This window comes from Haliaeetus leucocephalus, unplaced genomic scaffold, assembly GCF_000737465.1.
Source record: "Haliaeetus leucocephalus isolate CR32 unplaced genomic scaffold, Haliaeetus_leucocephalus-4.0 Scaffold228, whole genome shotgun sequence".
In the NCBI taxonomy this organism is placed as follows: Eukaryota; Metazoa; Chordata; class Aves; order Accipitriformes; family Accipitridae; genus Haliaeetus; species Haliaeetus leucocephalus.
In genome coordinates this window covers 13,335,089-13,349,269 of record NW_010972664.1, presented here as the reverse complement: position 1 = coordinate 13,349,269, position 14,181 = coordinate 13,335,089, and the positions used below count along the sequence as shown (strand labels likewise).

Here is a 14,181-nt window from a genome sequence, read left to right as displayed (position 1 = left end):
AGTATTTAAGAAATATTTGTACATTCATATATTTTATTTTAGCATGCCTTCCCTAACAGATGCTACTTGCTGAAGAGTCATTCAAATGTGGTGTTCTACTTGCTCAAATTCATATCTCCTCATAATTAGAAATGCCTCCACATATTTACTACACAAAGCACTTGCACCAATACGCTGATAAATACAGCTTTCAATGTAACATGTTCTAATTGATATAATCCATTTTATTTTTATGTTTATACCTTAGACGTCAGGAAGCAACACTGTACAAATAATAATGGTATTCAGAAGAGTCAAAATTAACAAGATTACATCATAAAAGTGCTTAACCTATGAAGCACGCTGCTTGCCAGATGGTCAGTAGAAGAATTTACAGACAAAAAAGTTGACAGCGACTCCTATTTTGCTTTACATTTCCCTACATATATTTAGGAAGGTTAGTCACCAGCAAAAGTTGCATTCAGCTCCCAATACAGATGATAATATTTCTACCAAGACCATCAGAAGACCTATTTGCTATATAGGAGCTCAGTTTTTTTCAGATCAAAGCTTCCACAATTACTACTTTTTCTTCTCAATTGATAGTTAGGCTACTTAAATTTTAGGGTTTTTTGAGGCAGATCATATGCTAACTTCAGGTTTAAAAATCTTTACATATATTCATACATATGTATAAAATACTAAAATCTTAACAGAGCCCTATAAACTGAGGTTCACTGCTTCTGCACTTAACTTGCCACCACTTAGGCTGTGAATCATTGCAATCATATTGGAGTGTTTGTTCAATTCTTCCTTCTGTAGTTTTACAAGCGCTTCTTTTTCTTCCAAGCGTCCTTCCAACTGGGATTTTTGAACTTCCAGAGAAGATGCCTGCACAAACAAACAAAACACTGCAGTTTCCTCCATTGTCAACTGAAAAACGTACACAACAGTGAAAGCTGAGTGGCTTGATGGTGAATGTAAGCAAGTAATTAAAAAGCAGTTTTAAAATTACAAGCTTGTTTCAGATATCTTTCTCAGCTATACATTTGGTGCACATGAATGATTACAGCTACTGCCACACTTCAAAATGTTACATATCATGGGAAAGCACCAACGCCCATGTTATTGTCCTATTTAAGCAGCAGAATTGTTCACAGTTAAGCCATCTACATTTCATTTCAAGTCCTACACCAGTAAATATTTACCATGAACAAGGGAAATATTTGCTATATACTGGATAATATTTCCTGGAGAGATTAGACTTTGCTTCCAGGGAATGTAAATAGAGCAAATGCATTTGCCAGACTGCACACTTTGCGTTTGCTGATCAGTTTGCATGTAAAATGAATCTCTGCCTTGTGAGTTTACAGGTAGCCTAACCTACAGGCAAGGACAGATAGGCTGCACTGAAGTTTTGGGGATTTCGTTTTGGTTTTTTAAACATTAACCTGTTAACCTGGTATAGACAAACTGGTCTCTGTTTTGAAAAAAGAGACTATTTTTCTTAGAGATAAAAATAGATATTTTATTAGAATTTCAAAGATCAAGAAGAAAATCAGATGCATTTTGGAGCACACATGTAGTATATATACCTTAATTCAGGACATGAAAAAGGGGAGAAAGCAAGCCAATCCACATTTTACAGTAGTTAAAACTACTGAAGAGGAATGGGCTACATTCTCTTATTTAATATTGTACTACAGGTTTGTTTGGTTTGTTTTTTGTTTTTTTTTTCTTCCAAACGTTATGTACTCACACAACATGCCTCATTAGAACCTGACCCTGACTTCTTTTCTCTTAAATTCAAGCTCACCTACTCAAAACTCAAAAGGTATACAATTAAATTTGAGAGAATTTGTTCTTGTCCACTGCATAGATTGCTCTACTTTCTTTAGCTACTTCACCACTGAAATATTGATTTACCAACTCCATCAGTTAAATACGTATCTGAAATTCCAGTCTCTAGAATGCAGGTGCAAATAATTCCTTACCTTGATACTCAGTTCCTTCCTTGTTTGTTCCGTTTTACTTAATTCCTTTCTAAGAGTATCTATAGTTTGTTCCATATCTGTTTTTTCTTTCTGCTGAGCTTTCAGTTTTTCTTCCAGAACTTTTATTTTCTGTTGCAAGGCTTAAGAAAATGAACACATTAAAGGATGGGTTGCCAAACTTAGAAAAGAGATACTGCATTGCCTGGGAAACAAGTTTTTGGGTTTGGTGGTGGGGGGGGTTTTTGGTTTGGGTTTTTTTTTTTTTTTTTTGACTCAACATGGCTGCTAATAATTGAATTACTGCGTAGTGCCACCTACTGCTAAGTTTTAGTAGTTGCTGCCAGTCATTTGCGGAAGAGTTAAATTAAGCTCTTGTAATTTGCAATTCCTACAGAAAATAGTTCTAATGGACATGCTGTAAGAAGATCCTGAAGGGACATATGATGCTGTACAGAGATTCAGTGAAGTCCATGTAGTCTGGGAAATGAAGTTTATGTATCCTTCTAAAAAATAAAAAACTGCATTTGTTTCATTCAACTGTTAAATTGCATATCCCTGGCTAACTTTAAGGTTTACACGTTACTTAATAAGATATAGCTGCTTATCTAGAGCCCATAACACCACCACCTAGTTAATCTAGTTAGTTCTTTAGGTTCAGTGACCTTTAGGTAAGTGACTTACTTGCTATTTTGCCATCTCTCTCCTGTAGCTGTTGCTGTAATTCTTTTCTGTGATCCTCAGTTTCTATCAACTGTGCAGCAGTCCTAAAAATGCAGAGAAATAAATTTTGATGATCAAAGTGAGATATGCCACCATTTCTCTGTCCTAAGAAGCTAGAATGATTTTTGGATCATTTCCAATTGCTGTCAGGAGCTTCAAATGATCAAACGTATGAATTTGCAGGGTGGGAGCATAGACAGATTTTATTTCCTTTTCCCCCCCCCCATGAAACAGTAATTTCCCTTCTCTGATCATGGAGACACAGTAGAAACCACTAAAAAGGTTCATACCTGGAGCTTAAACACCAGAAACTATTGCTTTTGATTACAGCCACAAAGCATTCAAAATACCATGACAGAACTGAAATTGTCATTCAGCCCGAGTCAAAATTCACTGCCATTAGTGATTAAGGATGCTGGGATCTAGCTCTTAGCATGCTCCTGAATCGACAATACCATTTGTAAAACCTATTTCAGCTATTATCCATGCAAGCACATTTATGCATAAAGATTTTCCAATACCATTCTAAACATCTTCCTGATTGTCACTCAGCAAAAACAACCATTTCATAAGGTATCACCATAGCCCATATACAGGTCTGCGTCAGTCTTCACTAGTTCGGATAATATTTAGTTTCCACAATCATTTAATATATAGGTACTGTCATCTACTAGCATTAAAGCTGTAACCTGGGAACTTTATGAAGGTAATGTACTTTTTCCATTAGTAGCTAGCCTAATTTCTAAGGCATATTCTATCTGCCACTTGCCTTGCCGACGTCTGCTGTCACTCTTGTTTACTTGTTTACTCACTTCCTATCTACCAGTTTCTAAGCTGCAGCCTCTAGCAAGGGGGGGGGGGGGGGGTGTTTTCCGGGGCCTCCATTTTATTCGTGGCAGTTCGAGAATATCTGTATAATAAATGCTCCCCTGACCTGCCTTTAAAAAGGGGCAGCTTTTGTCAGAATATCTCCCTAACTACACTGAGCTGCATCTTGCAGCAGTGAAATTAAGTGTCCAGACTTATTCAGTAGCAAACTAATGTATCAGTATGAAGATGTTTCCATTTGAATCAGAACTCAAGGCAGTGATTTGGACTGCTCTGATTACTGACAAGGCAAGAGCCGGGAAGGATGAAGTGAACTTTGCAAGTCAAACCAAGAATAGCATTTTATTTCTAAACTGAATACAAGGCCTGCCTATGAGCATATTTTAAAGATATCTTCTGCAAAATTAAGCATTAAATAAAATTTCTCAAAGAGGAATCCTATTCCCTTAGTTACGTTGGTGAAAGGTACATCAGACCTCTATTTTAAGCCATCAAAAGGGAAAAAATAATTAGTCCTCAAGAAGACGTTAAGTAATGCTAGTTTTTTGGTTGAGGAATGATGTTTTATACCACAGACAGAATAGCAACCACCACTATTTGTAATATAATCTTTAAATGTATTAGTTTAGTAGAGTGGTTTTGGTTTTTTTTCTGATCTGACAACATTACAGAGAAACCTTGCAGGCTAAAAGGGAATATGTGAAAATCTTTGGGCGATAACAGCATTTAAGAATTCAACAACAACCAAAAAGATACCTCCCCACCCCACTAAATGCACCCAACAACTGGGTTGTCTTCATTGCTCCTTTTAATTCCTCCTGTCACACTGAAATCTGTGGGTACTCCTCCCCGCCCCCAACCAATACAGGAGCAAACAAAATAAACCAAACTACAGATTTTCATCTAACATACACATATAAAGCAACACTGAAGCATCTTTTGCTTCCTCTAACTCCACTTCTCAGTCATTACTTAAGGCAGAATTGAAAAATTGAGACTAAAGTGCTATTTAGTTTTACTGTTTATCTTTAATTTGCTTTAAAAAGACCAAATTGAACTTACCTGTCATGCTGCTGCTTGAGTGATTCATTTAGTTTCTTCATTGCTTCCATTTGTTTATTTAGTGAATTGCATGTAATCTGTAGATCTTTACATTGTCTTTCAGTTGTTTCATACCTACAAATGAATTAGGGGGTTATGGTTGAAGACTGTAAGTGCTTTTGAAGAGCTTTTACTTTAATAGTTTGTCAAATAAAAATACTTGACATCATCTGTGCAATCATCCCACTCAAGCTAAAAACAAGGTGTTTTGGGCAGGGTGGGGAAGGGCGGTTCAGTTGAGTGGTAGTTTGTTGTTTGTTTGGGCGTTGTTTTGTTTTTTAAATGAACATACTTAGAAGAAGGAAAAAAAACAAAACAAAAAAACCAAGCCAAGCTTCAGTGGATCCCTTACATATCCTTAATTATTAAAGATCAGGAAACAACCTTTCTCCAGCAGAAAACTCTTAGGAACTGACAAAACACACAGATGCCTTTATAAATTTGTCATACACAAACTGTTATAAATTAGCTATTTGCAGTCACCTTTTAAGGGACCCTTTGAGTCAGTCTATGATCTCCAGTTGTCTCGTGATACTAAAAACTGAATATACTGAAGACAATGCAATGTGCATTTAATACAAGTTTGAGGCAGATCTCATGCTCTAAGCAAATGTTTTTCTACTTTCCTACCAAAAGGAAAACTCTCTCCCCTGATGTCAGTTATCTGATTGTTTTTAAGGAACAGTATATTTAAAGTGCACAGATCATTTAGAAAGCAAGTTTTTGCTTTATAAACACATTGTAAGGATCACAAATCTATTTTATTCCTTCTTTGGAGAATTTACAACTGTTCAATACTAGATTGAGGCTGTTTTCTTTCACATAAATTAGTCAAATACATGTTCACACAGTGTATGGCTGCGTACAATTCAAGCACAAAAGCAGGCACTGCCACAGCGACTATACTAGCTACTTGCTCAAGAAACCCCATAATGGACAAAAGTCTTATACATTTTTCCTCCCTCAATGACTCCCTTATTGGGAGCAATATGCCTTCAAAATTGTCTAATACAATGCCTGCTCCCATTATTAAGCAAGAAACTCGCTCTCAATTTTATCAGCTTCTTTGCCTTGCTGACACCTAGTGACGAGACCAGCTCATGTGAGTTGAAAAGCCAAAGCTTTTTAAAGGCTTTATTCTTCCAAAGCACATTATATTTTCATAAATAGTTTCTAACTTTATGTACTTTTTGTACCTCATGTCCTTTTTTAGCTTAAGATCCTAAAGAAATAATGCTTATAAATAATTTGGGACACACAATGTGCCTCCTTCCTCCCTACCTCACTTTAACCTAATTTCAGTCAAATTTGCTACAGAAGTGATAAAAGATGCAGACATACTGTTATTAGCTGCTTCACCAAACTATTTATAGCACATCATCAAGATAGCATATAAGATCAAAGAAAGAAGCTGAGAGTATGGTATAATACTAATAGAAACTAAACATTGTTAATTTTGTTTGTTAGAGAACAATGCTCTCTTTTATACAAAGTTCATGCTATTTCCTGAACTGGACCTTCAACATCTACAACTTTAGTTCTCACTCCATTTAATATATTAACTTCTTGAATGACTTAAGTTAACCTCATTGACAAGCTTACAGAAGAAAGAAAAAATAATGAATTTTTCACTTAAAAACATGAAGTAGCATGTAATGTTGATCTTCTAATGCGCTTAGCCCAGTAAAAGGCTTCATCACTCTTTGGATACAAAGTATTCGCTTAGAGATCTTACGTGCCTTACCTCTGAAGAAGATCGACAGAGGATATTTTCAGTACTTCATGTTCTTCAGCAACTGTTTGTAATTTTCTGTTGTGTTGAAAGAGCTGTTCAATATCAGTCTGTGCTCTTTCAGATTCTACCTGCTGAGCTTTCAGCAAATCATTAAGTTCTTCATTTTTTCGTTCTGCATCCTTCAACACTGCAGCAAGAGTTCTTGCCTTTGAGTGGAAAGACACCCCCCACCACCAAAAAAAAAAAAACCCAACCCACAATTACAAGCAATTCTGTTCCACAAGTCACTTTGTAATAGGCATATTTGAGGCCATAGATCTAACACTAAAATGCCAGCAGCTACATTAAGAAAAGGATTTCTCTCACCTAGTATTAACTACAAATTAATTTGTTCACTAAATTCCTTTAGATCCCTTTATAGACAGTGGGAGGGGAGAGGAAAGAATAAAGTAAAAGGTGATACATTTTAGCTACGGATTTAGTATTCTGTAGCCCAATCTTTACTATAACCTTTAAAAAAATAGAAATGATTCCGAGTTTTCAATGCACACCTGCCGTGGTTTTGGCTGGAGTAGAGTTTTTTTTCTTTCTAGTAGCTGGTATAGTGTTATGTTTTGGGTTCAGTATGAGAAGAATGTTGGCAACACACTGATGTTTTCAGTTGTTGCTAAGTAGTGTTTAGACCAAGTCAAGGATTTTTCAGCTTCTCATGCCCAGCCAGCAAGAAGGCTGGAGGGGCACAAGCAGTTGGGAGGGGACACAGCCAGGACAGCTGACCCAAACTGGCCAAAGGGGTATTCCAGACCATATGATGTCATGCCCAGCATATAAAGCTGGGGGAAGAAGGGAGGAAGGGGGGGGATGTTTGGACTGATGGCATTTGTCTTCCCCAGTCACCACCATGCGTGATGGAGACCTGCTTCCCTGGACATGGCTAAACACCTGGCTGCTGATGGGAAGTAGTGAATGAATTCTTTGTTTTACTTTGCTTGTGGGTGTGGCTTTCGCTTTACCTATTAAACTGTCTTTATTTCAGCCCACGAGTTTTCTTGCTTTTACCCTTCTGATTCTCTCCCCCATCCCACTGTGAGGAAGTGAGCAGCTGCATGGTGCTTAGTTGCCAGCTGGGGTTAAAACACAACACCTCAAATATATACCCCATGGAAGCAAGCTTTATTTGAAAGTTCATCTTTGACAAGTGATTAAAAGGCACAAACAGGAAACAGTTCTTCACATACCAGCAAATTCTATATAGGATTCTAGTAAGTGGCTTTATTAATTTTCAAGATTACTACCACTAAATTAACACTAATGGTTAACAAACGATAATCAGTACAGTAGGTTTGTTTTGTTGACTTCCTATAGGGGAAAGGACATTAAAAGAAAACTGTGCTAAAGAACAATCCAGAGGAAAACAGGGTGTTTATGATAAAAATTAAGACTGCCCTAACTTGCAAGCATAGCTTACAGTTAAGCTGTATAGTTTCTACACATGTAATCACAGTTAAAGCTACCCAGACAATTATTACTTAGCCCCCCCTCAGAGTCCCAGAAGGAAGCTCCTGCTACTTACCTCGGACTCAGCCTGGGCTCTCTGACACCGGTACTGAGCCATCAGCCTATCTGCCTGAGCCAGAGCTAATGTCTTTGCTTCCAAAAGGTCTTGCAGCCTAGTTTCTTTAGACTGTACATAGGAAGAACATTTTTCATTAACATTTTCTGAACGTACAGACAGCAATGTACCCATACACATTAGGTTGTACTCACTGCTAACGCCGACAGCTTCTGCTCATAGACATCCATTATGTCAGATATCCTCATATCAGTGAATGGCTCCTTCATCTGTGGAAATGTTTTCCAGTTACTGCTACTGTAAATTGGTATTTACTTAGATAGGTAACGTGGGCCTAAAGAGCGCAGTAGTTTTGTGAACTCTACTTGTCCACTAGCTTTTTGAGTTCTTATGTCTGAGACTGCTCAAATGCATCCACCTGACTCTTTGTGGAAAGTTTGTGAATAATTGAACTACTTAGGCTGAATAGGATTCATCTGCAGAAGACTATCAGTCCAGCACTATGAAAAGGTAACATCACCACTCTAAAATGGTTCCCCTTGGTCTAATCTTTGCTGGAGAATTAGCAGTCCTCTCATAGGACGCCTAAAGTAATTTGCCCTAGTATTAACAGCACGAAATACATATGGCTAAAAATCTCTGTTCATACTCCATGGCCTTCTCAACATACAGATTATCAGAAAAGGCCCAGGTAAGTTGTTCTGAAAGGATACTATCCAGAACACAACTTACTATGTTAATCCACTGACTTACTAGAAGAAATTTACCATATATGGTACAACAAGTCCTAAGTGTTTATTAAAATATATGCCCGAGTCAAGTGAGAATGCTACTTGGTGATTTCAGGATATTTTTTCTTAGGCAGTGCTACTATAACAGCAGTTTTGAGCAGCTGTTCATAAATGCTGATACATTACCAAGTACAAGCTATCCCAGCTGTTCATACAATGAACACCTACTGAAAAGCTACCATCTCTGCACCATTTTGAACCATTATGTAAGAATTTCTTTGCATATTAACAGTAGCCCCTGCATGGCTCCAGTTCTCCGCTCATTTTCCTGTCCCTGAAACAAGTAGTTTTTTTTCCTGCTTGCAAACCTGTAATCTCTATGTCCTTTTAGATATTACTACTATAAGAAAAGTTTCTGTACGTTCCCTTCCCTCTCTCTGTACAGTAATACTATTAAAAGTGTTTTCTCAATTATGTTTTAACACACATTTGAGCTTCATGTAACATACAGAACACACACAGAGATGAAGTACTGCATATTTTAAAGTGAGTGTGTATATTCATTTTTAAAGGAAAGTTCTACTAATTAGAAGGTCTGAGAAAAGATTCACTCAATTTCTCCCCTCAAAAATTGAAGCAGTTTTACAATCTGTCACATTACTGGAAGGTGCTGCACAAGTGCTGTTAGGCACCTGTGGCTGCTTTGACTTACATTGATATGTACACAGCAATGCACCTACAGACTGTTGTGTGCGGCCTCAAAAGGATGATCAATGGGAGCATCCCATGGCAGAGTACGAAGCAAGCCAATGAAGACTCACTTGACCTTTTTCACTATTATGCTAGCAGCTGCCTGGAACTGGTAGCTTGCCGAGTTTCATTCTTATCTGTTACAAGAGAGAGGACCATTGCAAAGCTAAGGCTGGAGGCAATGCCACTAATACAGATATCAAGCCGTTATCAAGCACATTCTGTTTGTTTTCCCAATTTGCATACTGTTCTTTTAAGCCAAAAGAAAATAGAAGCAACCACTCAGATTCATCACTCAGTCTAAAGCAGCTACAAAGCAACTAACTTGCTTTGAACAGAAAAAAGAAAGAGGAAATACAGCCAGTATCTGACAGCATGGCCCACAAAGAAGCATGCTATATGTGGTGCCTGTTTGAGTGTCTCATTCATAATGCATATTGCTGCAGAGGGAAGCAAAAACTTTCTTCTGAAGTAATAACAGTGCCTCTCCAAGGCGGCCACAAATACTAGAGTCAGCTACAGGCAAGAAAAGGAAAATGTTTGTATGCGTGTTTAGGCATATAAGAAATGCACCATACTCTTCTAAAGCAGTATATGATCTCTATTTTATCACAGGCTATATCTTAGGAAGCAGGGGGAGGAGGCTTCTTGTAAGTGTCCCAGCAAGTCTAAGCAGTTGTGACTATATCTGACACCTGTCTCCACATCTGACAACTAGAAGAGTGTGGGCAACCCCACTCGAGAAAGGGATCTCAATACGGAGCCCAGCTTCTGATGTAGCACAAAGAATTATTATTGAATTCTGCTCAGGAGCTCAATAAAAGGAACACATTCTAAATAGGTAGGAATCTGATACATGTGCTATAGCCTGACACTTGGATTTTAATTTCCGCACACCCTCCCCCCTGCCCCGTAAAAAAGTGTCAAATATTTAACAAGTGTATATAAATTCTACTAACCTGTAGTCCAGAATGAAGTTTTTGTATTAATTCCTGAATATTTGAAGTTGTGGATCCATCACTTGAAGGACAGAACCGCCCCGAAGTAACGGTCATGGGTGACTGCATTTGGATTCTTTTCGATGCATGCTCTGTTTCTTGTTGTCTGTAAGCATTACTTGCCGCAATGCTTTCACCAAGCCTATATAAACATAAAGGCTATAATGAAATAACCTGCTACAAATACCATTGCAAGAATTGAAGATGAGGACAATTTCATAACATAATCAACTTCCCTTACATTGGAAACAGATTACAGAACAGTCACATTTGCATTATCACACAACATTAAGATGTAGTATCAGACATGTGCCCAAACTGTCCAGAGATACAGAAAGTAGAACAAAAAAAAAAAAAAAAAGAGAGAGAAAGAGAGAGAGAAAGCCTGTCATGGCTAACCTTTAGAAAGAAATATGGTATCACACCAGAAGGGGCAGAACAGATAATCTGTCCCTTATTAGCCTGAGAAACAGGTTATTTCACATGTCATTATTCAACTTAACTAGGCCACTGTTTGTAAGTAGGAAGATTGAGAAGGTATGAGGCATAAAAATAAGAAGATTAAATCATGAAAAGGCAGAGTGCTACCAATAAACCTTAGTTTTTCCTTGTCTGTGATGCTATTTTACATATTATATTGAATACCACACATTTCATTTTGTAAGTTTTAACCAAAATTTAAGTATGCAGATAAAAGTACAATTGGTTAAAATTTGTACAGGGAAGAGAACACAAAAGCTTAGACAGAAGTAATTACAGTACCTATATTCCAGTGTCTGTATGTTACTTGAGGTTGGTATTTTTGAGGCAGCTACTAATGACATGTTTCAAATCAGAGAGAATGGTAAGTGAAAAGAGCTGATTTCTGAGGCACCAGTCAAAAATCTTTTCTTCTAGATAAATTCCTTAGTTACTAAGTTATACCAAACACTTCACTGAAGTGCTGTCTCAATTGATTTCTAAGTGAACAGAGCCTATTTTTAACTTGCATTTATACACATGTTGTTTGGCTATTCCATTGTACAACTCTGGGCATATTGGATTGTACAGATCCATCATTCTTCTAGCCACACTATTTCTTACTGGCCATTATAAAAATGTTTCCTATATCCACAAAATCATGTGATCATAGAATATTTGAAGTTGAAAGGGACCTCTAGAGATCATCTAGTTCAACTCCCCTGCTCTAAGCAGGTTGCCCAGGACTACATCCAGTAGTTTTGTCTGTCTCAAAGGATGAAGAGTCTACACAACTTCTCTTGGCAACCTTTTTCAGTGTTTTATTCCCCTTATAGTAAAAGTGTTTTGTTTTTTTTTTTTTAAATACATTTAAAGAAATTAAAAGGTATTTTTTTTCTTATATTTCAGTTTGTACCTACTTCTTGTCCTGTCAATGGATACCACTGAGAAGACTCTGGCTCCATCTTCTTTGTTGATTTCCATCAGACTTTTATACACATTGATAAGATCCCCTGCCAAGTCTTCTCAAAACTAAACAATCCCAGCTCCCTCAGTCTCACCTTGTACGAGACACACTCATCCCTCAAACATCTTAATGGCCCTTCACTAGACTCACTCTAGTATATTTGTATCTCTTGTACTGGGGAGCCCAGACCTGGACACGCCACTCCAGATGTGGTCTCGCCACAGCTGAGCAGAGGGAAATGATCACCTCCTTCGACCTCCCAGTAGTACTCTTCCTAATGCAGTCCAGGGCGCTATTGACCATCTTTGCCATTCTTGAAGACAGAAGTTATATTTGCTTTCTTCTAGTCCTCAGGAACCTCTCCCAGTCACCATGACTTTTCAAAGATAATCTGGGGTGGCCTTGCAATGACATCAGCCAACTCGCTAAGCACTCGTGGGTACATCCTGTCAGGTGTCATGGACTTCTGTATGTTCAGTTTGTTTAAATGTTCCATAACCTGATCCTCTGCCATGCAGGGCAAGTCTTCCTTCCTCTAGACTTTCCCATTGCTCTCAGGGACCTATGATTCCGAAAGGCAAATCATATCAGTGAAGACCGAGGTGAACATGGCGTTGAGTATATCAAACTTTTCCATGTCCTTTGTCACCAGTTCCCCTGCCCCATTCAGCAGAAAGGCACACTGTCTTTTGCTGCTGGCATACTGGTAGAAGTCTTTCTTGTTGCCCTTCACATCTGTCACCAGGTTCAACTTCAGGTGAGCTCTGGCTTTTCTAACCCCATCCCTGTACACTTGGACACTTTGTCTATCTTCCTCCCAGGTCATCTGTCTCTGCTTCCACCTCTTGCATGCTTCCTTTTTATATTTGAATTTTGTCAAGCACTCCTTGCAGGCCTCCTGCCATGTTTGTTTGATTTTTCTGCTCGTTGGGATGGGATGGACCATTAAGGCCTCGAAGAAAATGATCCTTTGGGGAGGAGAGGTGAATGGGATGGTGCAGGAGGTGAGAAAAAAAACATAAAAATCAACAACAACAAAAAAATCAACCAGCTATTCTTGGCCCCTCTTCTCCCCGGGGCTGTATCCCATGGGATTCTTCCAAGCAGATCATGAAAGAGACCAAGATCTGCTCTCCTGAAGTCCAGGGTTGTGTTCCAACTTTTTGCCCTGCTTCCTCCTCTCAGGAACTTGAGCATCACCATCTCATGGTCACTGCAACCAAGGATGTCACTGACCTTCACATCCCCAACAGTTCTTCCTTATTTGTAAGCAATCGGGTCCAGCAGGATGTCTTCTATCATCTGTTCTTCAATCCTCTGTGTTAAGAAATTGTTCATCAAAGTGCTTCAGAAACGTCCTGGATTGCTGGTGCCCTACTGTGTTACCTCTTCAGCAGATACCAAGGTGGCTAAAGTCTCCTACAAGGACCACAGTCTGTGAATGCGAGGCTTCTTACAGTTGTCTAAAGGCTTCATCTACTACTTTTTTCCGATCCAGCAGTCTGCAGCAGACACCCACTACAACGTTGCCGATTTTGGTCTGCCTCCTAATCAGAACTCACACTCTTGGCTGGTTTATCTGTCCCAAGGCAGAGTTCCATGCCTTCCCCCTGCTCTCTCATAAAAAGGGCAACTCTCCTTCCTCACCCTTCTGGCTCATCATTCCTGAAGATTCTGTACGCATCCATTGCAGCACTCGTCATGTGAGTCATCCCACCACAGCTCTGTGATTCCATAGCCCTGTAACTGCATGCAGACTTCCAGTTTCTCCTGTTTCTTCTCAAATGCTGCGTGCATTATTTTGCAGGCATTTCAGAGAGGCACCCCACCTCACTGATCTCCCAGGAAGAGTAAGAGGGCTTTTCCCCCACAATACTATCCTGTAGGCAATCTCTTATTTATGTGCATATTGGGGTGACCCAGCTTTAGCCCTATTGTGTTGATTGTACAGTTCTTCCTGTTCACATAAACCCAAACCCTTTGTTTTCCAGCTGTCCTGGTTTCAGCTGGGATAGAGTTAATTGTCTTCCTAGTAGGTAGTATAGTACTATGTTTGAGTTAGGTATGAGAAGAATGTTAATAACACTGATATTTTCAAGTGTTGCTAAGTAATGTTTAGACTAAAGTCAAGGATTTTTCAGCTTCTGATGCCCAGCCAACAAGAAGGCTGGAGGGGCACAAGCGGTTGGGAGGGGACACAGCCAGGGCAGCTCACCTGAAGTGGCCAACAGGGTACTCCATACCATGTGACATCACATCTAGTATATAAACTGGGGGAAGTGGGGCGGGGGGGGGGGGGGGGAAACACCAGGTTTGTGACTTAACAGGATTTATGACGGGGGGGGG

At 38.9% G+C, this 14,181-nt stretch overlaps 1 protein-coding gene across 1 annotated transcript in view; it reads right to left on the bottom strand.

Annotated features, from left to right (window-relative positions):
- Positions 1–536: 536 nt before the first annotated feature.
- The window catches only part of KIAA1524 (KIAA1524 ortholog), a 102,080-nt gene continuing 88,435 nt past the window's right edge, over positions 537–14,181 (bottom strand). The window contains exons 14-21 of the mRNA XM_010567307.1: positions 10,371–10,551; positions 8,125–8,199; positions 7,931–8,041; positions 6,367–6,563; positions 4,584–4,697; positions 2,655–2,737; positions 1,974–2,113; positions 537–870 (exon numbers count right to left, since the gene is read on the bottom strand). Coding sequence (XP_010565609.1) covers positions 700–870; positions 1,974–2,113; positions 2,655–2,737; positions 4,584–4,697; positions 6,367–6,563; positions 7,931–8,041; positions 8,125–8,199; positions 10,371–10,551 — 1,072 coding nt within the window. The 3' untranslated portion in view covers positions 537–699. The remainder of the gene's footprint in view (positions 871–1,973; positions 2,114–2,654; positions 2,738–4,583; positions 4,698–6,366; positions 6,564–7,930; positions 8,042–8,124; positions 8,200–10,370; positions 10,552–14,181) is intronic.